The sequence below is a fragment of the Protopterus annectens genome, chromosome 1.part1 (genome assembly GCF_019279795.1).
Source record: "Protopterus annectens isolate FY-2018-M chromosome 1.part1, PAN1.0, whole genome shotgun sequence".
Classification (NCBI taxonomy): Eukaryota; Metazoa; Chordata; order Ceratodontiformes; family Protopteridae; genus Protopterus; species Protopterus annectens.
In genome coordinates, this window is record NC_056726.1 from 1,134,890,124 (window position 1) to 1,134,905,331 (window position 15,208).

General features: G+C 38.3%; 1 protein-coding gene across 1 annotated transcript in view; it reads left to right on the plus strand.

Moving 5' to 3' along the window:
- The window catches only part of FAM83E (family with sequence similarity 83 member E), an 867,932-nt gene that overhangs the window by 728,024 nt on the left and 124,700 nt on the right, over window positions 1-15,208 (plus strand). The window contains exon 3 of the mRNA XM_044080329.1: window positions 4,915-5,039. Coding sequence (XP_043936264.1) covers window positions 4,915-5,039 — 125 coding nt within the window. The remainder of the gene's footprint in view (window positions 1-4,914; window positions 5,040-15,208) is intronic.

A 15,208-nucleotide genomic window follows, 5' to 3' on the forward strand; every position in this document is an offset into this window, starting at 1 on the left:
TTAGACTATTTCCAGCATCAACTGGAGAGAGTGACAGGTTTATATCACGCAGTGTATGGCAAGGAATATGCCATGCTGCATTTGCATGACAGCCTTCATTAAGCTTATGCTGGGATGTGTAATCACACAGGGAAGGAGCATCAGACCCTTACATCTGTGACTGCATTAAGTCAGCCACAGGGGTGGGGGTGTTAGGACATAAAAGAAAAAATAATGTTGATGAATGCCTAAATGATGGCCACCAATACAACTGGCCTTTGCACCAGTAAGTACTGAAATGAATGGGCGTGTATGTAATGGGAGGTTATTTCTAGTAAGCATGTATAAGGAATAAAAATGGTCTACAAAAAAATGTTGGTGACTCATAAATAGGTAAGCCCCCCCCCCCCAAAAAAAAAAGTAGCAGTGTTGTAAGGCTGTACTTATCTTCAGAATTGCTGTGATTCTGTAAACCACAAGCCAAGAGCCATAATCGCAACAGCAGGACACCCTGAAGATATGAGATCTGCTAAATAGTCCCCCTTTCCGCACGTGTGTGGATGCAATTATCTTAAATACTCTCCATTAATTCCTAACCTGCAAACTGGGCGCCATAATCGACTCTCCACCCGACACAAGCATCCTCCAAAAGGGCCTCATAGAAACAGACAACTGGTGCCAGAGCCATGGCCTCAAGCTAAATGTCAAAAAGTGTATAGTCATCCCCTTTGGCAAAAACAAAGTGCCTACAAATTACCACATAGGTGGTAATCCATTAAGTACAGAAGAAGTAATTAAGGACCTGGGGACCCAAGGTGATAGCAATCTCTCATTTGACAACCACGTGGCCAAAGTGGTTAGAAAAACGTTTTATATAGCCCACCTAATCATGAAGGGATTCACATCTAGATCAGGGGAGGTCATCGTGCCTCTTTACTCATTCCTCATCAGGCCCATAATTAAGTACAATGCCCCTTTTGGGATGTACCTTACCAGACACCTGCAGCAGATGGAAAGACCCCAAAAGTACCTCACCAAGAGGATCAAAGGGCTCAAACAGATGCCATATGCTGCCCGGTTAAAGAAACTCCAGCTCTACTCAGTGGCATACCGCCTGCTCAGAGGTGATCTGTGCCTGACGTATAAAGCCATGTCCAACCCAGAATTAATGGACATGCTGCACATCAGAAAATCCAAATCCCATCGAGCTACGCACTCGAGAGACTTGAACCTCAGCACTGAAATAAATAGGACATGCTGGAGGGACAGATTCATAACCCAGAGGCTCCCTTCACTCTGGAATAAAATCCCAGTCCAGGTTAGGCAGAGTCCCTCATTGACTCTCTTCAAGAGGAATCTTGATAAGTGGATGGGATATCGTAGGTTTACCCCGGGTATCACTTCTGTGTCACTGTTAGACAGAGGCACAGTATACTAACCTCGAAAAAGGGCATAGCAAAATTAATTTAAAATGGGTGGTGAAAGCCGAACACACTCTGGCTAGGCTTATAAATGCCCTAGGGCAGATAGACTAGTATGAACCTATGAACCTATGAACCTATGAACCTATGAATCTATGAACCTTTTTCTGCCTAATAAAATACAGCATGTCTGCTTGGTTTGCTTTACAGAAGTCTAGCCACATTCAAAGAATATTTCTCCATTACATTTTTAAGTTCTAAAACAAAAAAAAAAAGTTAAATGTGAAACAATGCTAGATGATGCTGTACATTAGAGTGTGGAAGATGAAGGGCTCCAAAGAGTTCTCATTGATTCAGTTTTGCTGGAATTAACTATATGTGTATTCATGTACTGCTAACACCAGAATTTGTTTAAATCATTTTCAGTCTTTTTCAAAAAGTAGGCCCCGTTTTACCTGAGTTCAGGAGTAGGCATTTATCTGCATACATAGTTACAGGAAAGTGGGCCATGTACTGAGCTAATTCATTTATACAGAGTGAGCACAAAATAAACCTTAACTCTGAAAAATGACAGGTTCCTGTTTTAAGGAAACCTCTTGCTAAGATTGAAGTGGTTGAGGGCCTGATTCTGAATAAATTACATAACTGCAGGGATACAATCCTTTATCGGGAGAATGCCACCTCCGTGAAGGCAGTTTCAGTGAATGCAAAAAAAAAATCAAAGGCAATTCGCCAAAACCAGTTTCATCAACAGTGGAGATTGACTTTAAATTCATTGTAACCTTGGAGTTTATATATATATATAATTCTGGGGGCTAGGCAGGGGGATGCACTGCAAAAAAAAACAACTTTTAAAGTTTGCTGAATCATGTTGATTGGTCAATGATGGTTTCAGCAAACTACTTTCAATTTTTTTCATTCGCAAAAACTACCTTCAACGAATCGACATGAATTCAATTCATCGAACGTTCCACATTTTGTAGTTTTCCAGATATGGAATACAGAAAGTTGTTGATATCAACATTACCAAATATATATTTTGGGGGGGAATGTGGCTCTTCTTTTAAAGGGGAATTGAAGGTTTGTCCTGTAGGTAACATGATCCGTTGAATCTTACAGGGATGGGGAAATAAGAAATTGTTTTCCTTCTTTGCTGTCTTTTGGAATATCGTTCCTGGGATGGATTAGACAGAATAAACCCATGCCTGAAATAAGTGTTTTTCAGTTCTTCATATGGTGCTGCACCCAAATGCGGAAGATAAATGTCTGTTGCAGTATTCTGCATTACAACTTGTGGGTCAGATCTGTACTGGCACACAGATAAGCACACCATCTCAGTCTTCTGGAATGGCAAGCAACTGTAAATGCCATTCTGAAATACAAACCATGTAATCCTCATCTCCTGAGAATGTTATATCTTGTGTTCATATGTCAGTAAATCTGTGGTTTATTATTTTAGCGAATCATTCTTACTGCTAAATTATTTGTAACTTAATGTCACACCTTGAAGTAATAGTTCATGCCAGCCACAGTACATTCTTTTTAGTATTAAATGCACTTTTTACATTAAGAGCCAAAAGGCCAGTCCCAAAGCTGCCACCAATATATATATATATATATATATATATATATATATATATATGTTACTTTTATCAACTTTATATGTCTCATCACAAAAGCAAATTTAGGAAAACAAGCCAAATTTAAATATAACTTCCAGAGACAAATATTTACAAAGTGTTTTTATAACTTTAATTTTGGTTTGAATGAAAAGAAAGGAACAAATTGCTACCATATGTACCATGAGTACCCTAGATACCTTCTGTTGACTACATTCTGCAGACTTTTGTTAAAATATGGTTCATTGTTTGATTTTTCCGGTTAAGTGAATGAATAATTGATTGATAGTTTTAATCAATGAATACTAGACTAAATGAATAGTTATTACATAGCTAATTAGTGCGGAATGTCTGTAAGTATATGTCAGAATGAACTGCAGTTTTGAAAGAAGAATTAACTTCTGTTCAACCAGAACACACCACAGTGCACTGATTTATTCATTTATTTACTAAACTGGTCGGATATATTGGTCAATGAACCCTTTTCAGCTGTGACCCGATTCAAAATCACAAAGCCTTTTACGGTTTACAGAGACATTTACTGTACATGGATAAAATAACAGTTCAATATATGAGAATTCAGAGTTTTAATTCGCAGTTAGAGTATTAATCCTAAAATCAGAATCAAAAGTTTGAACACATGGGTTAATAGTATAAACTGTAACAAAGCACTTTGATTTAAGAACAGAATGTTTATAGCAACTGGACAATATTTAAGGAAAACACAACATCTTCTCATTTTAGCAGTAATGAGTATGAATCACATACATTTAACATGAAAATGGAATACTGGAACTGTCCCCATTTTTCCCTGAAATAGCTGTACTCACAGGTAACAGCTCAGGACAGTAGCATTTTGGCAAATACTATAACATGATTTTCTTCATGTCCTCCTTCCTGAGCAGGAGAATTTACTATTATGTACCTTTCCCCTTAATGATAGTATAAATGATGGTCTTCATAATTTAGGAACCCCTTCGTCCTAGAAACATAGCAGGCTTTCAAAAGCATTACTTTTAGTGGAAGAGTGGATGGGGGGGGGGGGTGACATTATCCTACTTACAGTAGTTTAAACGTAAATATTAGTAACATAGAAAGACATGTGCTTTGCAGGGCAAACTATGTTTGTTATATTTTGGCTCTTAGACTACAAAGGATTAACAAATAAAAGTGATAAATCATCTAAGTTTACCAGAAGAGAAATAAAAGGGAACAGAGTAAGTGATGAAACAGTAATGCTGACTGTCTGGAAAAGATCTGATGTGCCTCTGAAATAGGCCATATGCTGTCAGTGGCTCATAGAATAGTGCACTCATCTTTGATGTCTGGAAAACTCTGAAGGATGTGGGTTTAGTCCCCCTACCAGATACTGAAATTCATATTCTAGCGCTAGCACTATGGATGGTGAAGCTATTGGGGGGGGGGGGGGTGCAATACTTCTGAGGTACTGTCATTTTAATGAGATGAGATGTTAAAGTGATGACTCATCAGCATGACTTGGTGGTAGCTGCGGTGGATGTAAAGATCTCAGGGTGCTTATTAAAAAAAAAAAAAGACTAGAGGTCTAAGAATTGTAGGATGTTAAGGGAATTACCTTAATGCACTGGCTCAATCACCCAGAGTCACTGTCAATACCATCTTGACTCCTTTGATCATTGGTCAAAGGAATATCAGGAGCAACACACTAAAAACATACATACATGCATACTGTACATAAATAGATAACTAAGTAATAATGTATAGTTTCAGTTTCTAACTGAAATATTTTGCTCTATCTGACTGAATTATCTCCAACATAACGGCACTGATATATTTGTAAATGAAAATGAATAATAGTTTATTTCTGAACTACTCTATAGTGATGACAGAATGTCTTTTAATGGTTTTCCTAACAGAAGATGAGAGTTCGAGTAATCGCTGGGTGTACCTTTTGCTCCAGGACGCTGAAGAAAGTGACTGGAACAGTAAAAGAGAAATTCCTGTTGATTGACAGTCAATCGGTTGTTACAGGAACATACAGGTATAAAAAAAAGTACATGCCTTTTCCTTGTTAAGGATGCATACAGTTTATGTAATCTGAGCAGCTAAAACGCAAATGTTGCAGTTCATTTAAAAATGGAATTATTTGCATTAATTTGCCTGGAATAATTTCCTTGTGTTTACATAAACTTGATTAGATAGCAAGAACATTCCACTGTTAATGTATAGTCTGGAGATGTCTAAAATGTTGCTACTGCTGCCAACAACACTGGACATTTAGGAAGTACTTGCTTGTACTCAAAAAGTTCACAGACAGTATACACGCACACACAAACACACACACACGCACGCACGCACGCACGCACACGCACATGCACACGCGCACACACACACGAAAAACGTACACACATTGATTTTGTGACAAAAGCTGGGACAGATTGTTGAAAGAAAAACAACTTGGTAGTGGTGAAGTTTTTAAAAATGTCATTTATTCAGTTTAGCTCTTTGGTGCTCTGCTACACGTGTGTTCTTAGGTAACTACCACCACCTTCTGGTAGAAAGTAGAATAATGAGTTTTAAATCCATCAAAGCTCTGCATAGAATATATAAAATTAAACCTGAACTTGTTTCAAAAACTGTTTTATTTCTTCACCTAGAAACCGATGAGTGGTATTCATATTAAATTATATCTTCAGGAAAGTCCAGGTTTGACAGTGGATTGTTTCATATAAAAGAGTGAGCATTTAAATAAGGAAATTGCTTACATATTCATGCAAACTATTTCATTGTTCAGTCATCTGGTGAGTCTGCAATAACATTGGCACTACCACGAGTAGCACACCTGCCTTTGCTGCTGGAATATCAGAAAGTTTTGGGATATGCTTACACTGAAGAGAAGCCTAAGGGGGAATTATACGGTAGTGTGAACTGAAGGGATTGAGAGGAAGAAGCAGGAAGGGACAGAGTGGAGAAATATAAACTGACTTTTTCTGCTGATGTGTTGGCAATGTACTCAAGATCATGTAAATGGTATTGTTGGAAATCAGCTTAGCGCTGTGCTGACTGTTGTTCCTAATATTCATAAGAAAATTGAAAAGGTTTGCAGTTGTCACTGGCTGGGGAGCCAATATTTAATTTTCTACTTGGCTTTGCAGGTGATGATCTTATTCTTCAACTCTTGCTTACTTTTTAAGGTCGCCTCTATTGTGGGGTGGTTTATTTCTTAGGGCCAGCATTTCATTTTCATATTATTCCCAAGACTGTTGCTACAGGCCTTTGTCTTACACTTGACTTAGAAGGTTAAGAAGCTGTCAATGAGCTGTTTCCTCTGGTACTAATGGTGCATGGTTTGATTCTGTCAGCCTCCATTGCCTTACTGTTTGACTTTTTTGTGAGTTACTTAACCAGACATGGCTCCCAAGTGGAGTCTGAAAAAGGTCCATGGAGGTCAGTGCTTTACCTTGGAAAACAAACATCAGTAAATAACTACAATATCAGAATTCTACAATATGGGCTTGTTTCTAAATGTGGTATCGTATTTGTGGCATATAAGGACAGATGCACTGATACAGAAGTTAGAGTGTGAGTAGAAATAAATGCTATTAAAATTCACATTTGGTACAGGATCCCTGTGAGGTGGAGAGATTTTAAATCTCCTTAGATCATCAGAATCTTATAAGATTGGCCTTGAAGAAATAGTAAATGAAGATGGCTGATAGATAAATAGGTTCACTTCTTTGAGAAAGTCAAAAGTATAGAAAAACCATGGAACAGGTGAGACTAGAAAATAAATAAATACTCCTCATTGGTGATTCTTTCTTTCTTTCTTTCTTTCTTTTTCAGGTAAGTGGGTAGGCCCATTAGGTACAGAAAAAAAAAAACAGGTCACTGTACAAAATGGCACTATGCAAGAAATGAATATGAAATATATCTTCTATGTACCAGCTACATACTATGATAAAATGAGTCCCAATATTTTCATTGAAAAGTTATTTTGTCAAAAATGGAAAAAGCTAGTACAGCTGACCAAAGGTTACTGGCTTTTCCTGATCAAGATTACAGAAAAGCAGGGATAAGGAAATATGTCCTTTCCACCTTACAGAGAGACCTTGGAGTTGATTTATATATATTTAGCAGGGTGTTTTTTTTTCTTTTATCAGTTATTTGATGATTGACCATTTAGGTTTGATTACGTGAGGATCAAGTTTATGATGTTTTTTGGACATATCATGAACCCAATATGTGGTAAAAAGTATATATTTGCATAAGTTAGATACAGACAGTCACACAGATTATATGCTTGGACAGTTAGCTTACAATTTCAGTTTAAAACTCTTAGCCAGTATTATGAAAGCATTAAAGTTCGGCTTCTTTAATAAGGGTTACCAGTCAAGAATGATAAAAGTAGGAGGGGCATGGCTAAGATGCCAAGGTGATAGCAGCATTTTTCTGATGCTCTGCCTAAAAGATTGTTTCTGACAGGATTTTTATGTTTTAGCTTAAAAAACTTTTAATATTATTCTCACAAGTTATATTTCTTGATATTGTGGATTATCTACAAAGAAGAAACTCAAGTTTTCAGAGACTTTTATCAAGAAATGTCCTGTCAGAAGTTCTACAGCTTAGTACAACTGGATTTAGCCTTGAGTCATGCAAGAGCCTCTCCTCAGGACAGTTCCGTGAAAAAAGAACTTCACACAATAATTTCCAGTATACAGAACCTCTCTGTGAAAATAGATAACCGAAAAAAAAATTATGGAGAACATGAAAAAGGAAGGTAAGAAATACATAGAAGACCTAAAGGAAGTTATTACTAAACATTCTAATCAAATAGCAGTCATAGAAGAAACTGTAAATGACATTGATGGGAGACAGATGGAAAATGACACTCAAATAGAATTCCTTCTAAAACAAAAACAACCAAACGATTAGAGAAAATTGAAGACATGGAGTCCAGAACAAGAAGGAACAATTTCAGAATATATGGAGTACCAGAAAAGATGTAAGGAATTAATATGATCCTGTTTTTAAATGAATAGCTGCATAAAATACTGAATCTTCCTGAGTCCTTCTCAATTGGGATTGAAAGGGCTCATAGGTCTCTACACAATTCATCTCTCTGCAGGAATCCAGCTACAGTGAGATCTATTATAGTAAAGTTTTTATCAACACAGGGCAAAGACTTAGGATTGAGAACAGCTTGGATGGGAAATCCAATACAAGTCAATGGAAAAAAAATCTAAGGTTTGACAATGACTACACTTCCACTACAATAGCAAAAAGAAAAGAATGTGTTCCTCTTATCAAAAGTTTGAAAAAGGCTGATATAAAAGCTCAGATCATATTCCCTGCAAGAATCAAGATTACCCTCTCAGATGGTCAAAAATATTTAACAACCTTGAAGAAGCAACAGACTTTGTGAAGAAAAGCAAACTGGTGGATAAAATAGAAAATATGGACATTTCATTACCAAGTCTGAAAAGACAAGCTATTAATGGTAAAGTATCCACAAATGACAAAACTAATAAAAAACTAAAAGGGAAATAAATCTAATAATTTTCATCTGTAATATTATCCAGCAGACAGAATCTATATAACTGTTAAAAAACAAATGAACAAACCCTAAGGTAAATGTAAAAAATCTTCTTATTATACATACGTTTTTTTTTTCTCTCTCACTGGTAATTAGAAATTAGAAATTTATATGAACAGGCCATTTTAAACTGCATCTAGTTTCTCATTACTTAGTTAGAAGCATATATAGTTACACATTCATTATGCCTTTATATAGATTAAAACCTATGAAGAAATAAGGTATATAATATTCTGGAGGCACAATACCGTCATAGTACAATTATTATTGAGAGGTAAAAGCAATAATTTATATTCCCTAATCAATAGCTTTGTGCACCTTGGGTTAAACAAAAAAGGGGGGGGGGCAGCAAAAATGCAGTTCTTAATTAATAGCCAGACCGGTTTTTATTACATTGTACTGAAATTGAGAACAGAAATGTAGAGAACCTAATGTTTTATGTTTATAACTGATTTGACATGTTTAAAGAGCATAGTGTCTTCATAATGTCTTTATAAATATATTGGGTGCTGTTGGCATGGCTATAGCAGGTGCCATTAACATAATAGTTTCCTTTTTACTTTCAGCACGGTGGTTGTGTACATTCAGTTCCTTTTTTTTATCTAGATGTAAGAATTTTGCTAATACTGCCCTCGAGACACTTCTTACCACCAGAATGCTCAAAAGCTTCACTTTCTTAAAGTCTCGAGCGCAGAACAGCCTTTTTTCTTGTACACAGCAGCATCACTTTTAATCTACAGCTTGAAAGAAAAGACAGCGTGACCTTTGAACTTTCTTCATCACTTAGTGATGTTATACGATGGAAAAGATGCCGGCTTTCAGTAGCTTCCCCTCATAACAGACTGTACAAGTCTATTTAGCCTTCAGGAATGCAATCCGCTACGAAAATGAGAGGAAAAGGGTACTGGACATGATTTGTAATACGAGTTTAATTAGTAATCTTTTAAAGATCATCCTGAATATGAAAATAGCATGATTAAATAATCTGATAGATGTAGATAGCTGCTTATAAACATATAATGGCTAAACTGCCATGGCAAACTGAATTAGACTATTAACAGTAAAAAGAAATGTTGCTGTACATATGGTTTACAAGCTTATGCTATAATTTGTAAATAACATAAAATGGCACTCATATGTTTTAGAAATGTATGTATGTGATGTTTTATTTAACTATATGCTAATTCAATGGATATGTGATAATTTGCTAAGTCAGAACACAGAAGTTACTCATATACAAGTTCTTGAAGACATATGCACTCATATAGACAGACTAAAGTGTATATATGTTTTTTTTTCTCTCTCTCTCCTTGAGGGAGGGGAAAAATGGAAAGGAAGGGGAATCATCTAATAGCTTAACTCATGCAAATAATATGTAAAGTTAACTAAGCAAACTTTTTGTTCTATTTGTGAAGTAAGGAGATATGATGGGGGAAATTTAGAATAAACTGCTGCACCACACAATGGAAAGATCCGGATAAAACCACCAGCTAGTGTTCCAACAATAAATATTTAATAAAATAAGCACCCTGACATCTCGGCTATTGCAAGCCTTCAAGAAGTATGACAATTATAAATCACAACCTGCCTAAGTGCATCCATCAATTAATTTTAACTAATGACATAACAACATAATCAAATTAACAAAACTAAATAAAACATCTCCAGTTTACTTCAGTGTTTAACCCATTAGGTGACAATGTATTCAATTTTAAAATATAAGTTTAGAATAAGCCTCACACAAGTGAATGGTATGATATGAAAAGGTTCAGCATTATTAGAGGGGTTTCTTTCTTAAACCTCACAATTAATGTACACTGTTATAATATGCTTAACAAAAGTCGATATGAAAAGTTTTAGTAAACATATAACTCTCACTGTATTCACTTGGAATGTGTGTTAAATGCTAGTTAAGTTAAAACTAGGAGGTTATTATGTTTAATACACTCTATTGCAAAAACATATTATCAGTTACAATAAGAAATATAGATGGTCTTATATAAATGTGCCATCCAGTCAGCTAGAAGATCTAATATAATATAAGCACAAGGTTTTTTGTGCATTTCATTATTAATAATAAATAACAAATGTTCTACTACCCAACAGACCTAAAGCCTTTACCATTTGAAATAGAGTGGCTTATGATACTGTTATTAACTACTTTATTTCCTATTCATAGTTGTCTGTCTGACATAATTAATATGTAATTTAATGATATTTTAAAAGGTAGATTAGTTGTTCTATACATATTAGGAGAGATATTATATTTTGGTGAATATTGTACTCTTGATTAAACCAAGGCAGAAGCATTAGACTGATAAAGGCCAACGACTGTAAGATGAAAGAAGGGGGTTTTAATAACTTGCTCATTGAACCAGGAATATTATGTCCCATGTTTGGAGTTGTATATAGTTTTGAATATATATTAGGTTCATAGATAGGTACTAGGCTATCGGCCCAAGGGCCTAAGTAAGTCTAGACAAAAAGGTTCCCTGGCTTACACCACCCAAGAAAGTTATTTTCCTGTGCCCCTGTTGTGCAGAGCCACAGAAGTGATCCCTGGGATATATTTCCTATTTTCCATCCAATTATCAAGATTTTTTTGAAGAGTGCTAATGAGGAACATTGCTTGACATAGATGGGTAGCTTATTCCAGAGTATGGGAATTCTCTGGGACAGAAATCTATCCCTCCAGCATGTTCTGTTTATTGTGGTGACAAGTTTTAGGTCCCTAGAGCATGTAGCTCAGAGGGATTGGGATTTCTATAGGTGTAGCATGTCCCAACAGCTATTGGTTTGACATAGCTTTATATGTTAGCCAAAGATCACCTTGGAGTAGGCAATATGCTACGGAGTAAAGCTGGAGTTTTTTGAGACGGGCATTGTACTGCATCTGTTTGAGACTAGTAATCCTCTTTGTGAGGTACTTCTATGGCCTTTCCAGCTGCTGCAGATGTCTTGTGAGGTACATTCCAAAAGGGGTGTTGTACTCTATAATGGGGCTAATGAGTGTTAAGTAGAGGGGAACATTAACCTCTTTTTTCCTAGATAAGAACCCTTTTGTGATGAGGTGTGCCACATAGAAGGATTTCCTGACTACTGTGCCCATGTGATTATCAAAGGAGAGACTACTGTCCTCCTGGGTCCCCAGGTCTCTTATCACACATTCAGCGTTAAGTAGACTGCCGCCTATGTGGTAATTCATGGGTACAGAATTTTTACCAAAGGGGATGACAATGCACTTTTTGGCTTTGAGCTTGAGGCCATGGCTCTGACACCAGGCATCTGTCTCAGTGAGGCCCTTCTGTAGGATGTCCACATCATTTGGGGACTCAACTATGGCTCCTCGTTTACAGTCATCTGCAAACTTCATTAGCCAAAGGCCTTCTGTGTTAGCCTGTACTTCAGAAAAGTAGATATCAAATAGGAGAGGTCCCAGGACTGAACCCTGTGATACTCCACTTGTCACTGGTTTGAAGTCAGATTTGTAGTCTGCAACTTTTACAGTGTGGGTTCTGGCAGTGAGCCAGTTGGCAACCCATCTTATGATGTAGGGATTTATACCTAGTTTAGTGAGTTTAGCTATAATTCGAGAATGGGGGATGGTGTCGAAAGACTTGTCAAAGTCAAGATAGGCTATGTGAACCACTTTACCCTCATCTACAGCTTTGATGACTGCCTCAAAGAAGTCAATCAGGTTCAGGAGGTATGATCTGAATTTCACAAACCCGAACTGGATGGGGTCCAGATTTTGGAGGTTACCAATGTCTTTGTTTATCAGTTCCATGATGATACGTTCCATGGCCTTACAGACCAGGCTCATCAGGCTAATAAGGCAATAGTTCCCAGGATTAGTGGTGGCTCCCCCTTTGTGGAGTGTGATAACTGTTGCTGTGTGCCATTCAGTGGGCACAAAGCCTGAAGTGAGACTATGACTGAACATGGTGCTTAGGTGTGGAGCCAGTTTGTTCTGAAGTTCGTGTAAAGTGCAGCCTGGGACGTTGTCCGGTCCCATGGATGCTGTGTTTTTGGCTTTAGAGAGTGCAGCTTATACCTGTGTAGTTGTGATTACAGGGACTCTGCATTCTTCCTGTATAGATATGGGCCCTTTAGGGGTGAGAGAGGGGGGGTAAAGTTAGCACTGAACCTATCTGCCAGGACATTGGCAATATCAGTTGGTTCTGTAATTTTCATGCCTTTGTGCTGTAACTCAGAGCAGATCTTGGTGTTGCCATTGAGATTTTTGACATAGCTATAGAATGCTTTGTGGTTGTCTCTAGAATCAGTGGCAATTTTGTTTTCATAACTAGCTTTGGAGGACCTTATAAGGGATCTCAGCTTCTTAATGAGACTGACCAGGGAACTCCTCCACTCATGGGATTTTACTCTTTTTTTGCAACAGTTTCTTCCTTCCATTTTAGAGTTTGTTTATGGCAGGGGACCACTAGATTGGCTTCCTATTTTTGGAGGATAGCATCTTGGTTCTGTTTGGGATAGCACGATCCATTCACTCGTGTAAGTGCTTATAGAGTGCATCTGTGTAGGATTCAGCAGTCGTAACTGTATTACCCATCTGCATGGGTGTCATGAAGTTCGCCACTTCTGTCTTAAGAAGCATGAAGCTGGCTTTGGAGAAATTATTCACTGTGATTTCCTTAATGGGGGGTGGGGACGGGATGCGGATATCTAGGGTGATTAGCTTATGGTCAGATCTGACCAACGAGGAGTGACTTCAGGTGTGGAACACCGGTCACTCATGTTGGTAATGACTAGGTCTAGGATATTGTTGCCCCTGGTGGGGGTGTGGATAAGTTGATCCAGGGCATTGGAATTTATGAATTCCAGAAAGCATTGTGTGAAGGAGTTGGTACATCAGTAGTTTTCACAGTTAATGGTGGGGTAGTTGAAATCGCCCATTATTAGGGTGTTTGGTTGAACCCTAATATTTTCCAGGATATCAAGAAAAGAGAAGTGCGAATCCTGGGGCATGGTGGGGGAGCTGTAGCAAGCTACAATTTGGATTGCAGCTTTGCCCAGAGTTAGTTGCACTTGGATAACCTCAGATGCATTATGCTGAGCAACTAGCCTGGAGGTATGGATATCCTTAATGAATATGGACACACCTCCACCTTTGGTGTTTCGGTCCAGGTTAGTTGACCGAAAAGTGTGGTATGAGTTATAGCCTACTAATGCAGGGGTGCTCTCTGGAGTCTTGATCCAAGTTTCAGTCACTGCACAGATATCGATGTTCTCCATTTTAAGGAGTGCTTTGAGGGAGTGCATTTTGAGATTTAGACTTCTAGCATTTAGTATCATTACCCTCAGTTTTTTCTCACCTGTTCCTGTTATGGTGGTGAATTTGTCATTTGAACCTTGCCTAAAAAATGCACTATAGGGGCAGCAAGAGCCTTAGCCAGTATCCGGAATCCAAGGGGTGGCAGGTGCAGGCCATCTCTGGCAAAGCATCGTGGTCTGTCGACCATGTCATCCCAGGCAGACCGATACTGGATCACCTTAGATTGACACCAGAAGCTTGGCCAATTGTTGAAGTCAATCATTTTGTCCTTGTACTGCGGTATCATTCTGGGTGATGGCAGGATGCTACTCAGGGCTAGGGTCATACCTGCCTGGGCTACAAGATCGGAGAGCTCTTCCATGTCTCTTTTCATGTAGTCCAGGGAGGTACATTTCTGGTCATTCACATCAACATGGGCAATGACAGAGTCATATTTGTACTTGTTGTGGAGTGACCTGAGTGTGTGGGTTGTGTGGCAGATCCTGGCACCTGACAGGCAGCTGACAGCAACCTTCTCCATGTTTAGCCTGGTGAGTGGGACATCAGTGTGCCTGACTATAGAGTCACCTATGACTAGTGTGTTGGGTACATTGTTTTGCCTTATGGGTTGTGGCTGAGTGGCACACTGAGTCTCTGGGCTATGTGTCTTTTGGGTTGTGTTGGGTGGGGTGAAGGTTGCTTGCATTTCTGCTTTGGAGGTCTCTGCTGCTTGAGCAGATTGTTATTGAAAGCCTCTGCAAATGTTTTTGTGTTTCTCTGTTTGGAGTTTGGTGGTGTAGATTTAGTGGGACTATGTGAGGGGTGTGGTGTGGTGCAAGTGTTTACCTTCTCCTCTTTACTGTCAAGTTCGGTCTTGATTGGAGGGAGCTTTACCTCCAGTTTGGCTAGATAAGTGCATCTCTCTCACAGGTTATGGTGTTGGGGGTGGTAGGAGGAGAGGGTTGTCTGTGTACATGAGGCAATTGCTACATTGCCCCAAGATGCCCACATTCATCAGATAGACAGGAGAGAACACTGGGAGCTGACCCTTGGACATGCCTGAATAAAAAACTTCTTTCCTCTAGATAAGTAAGGAAAGTGAGTATAAGAACTGTTTTCCTCTAGGTAAAGAGGAAGGTTGAGTGCTGTAGTAATTTGTAGCTTATTTAGTGCTAACAACAAGTTCTGAACAAGTGCTGAGCATGAATAAGGAAATTCAAGTGCTAAAACTAAGAATCTGTACCTGGACCTTGTGGCAGATACGCTACCTAGTGCTTATCACTCCACTGATAAGCTAGAATGCTTCCCTCCAACACAGAAAGGCTTGGGGGGCTCAGAAGCT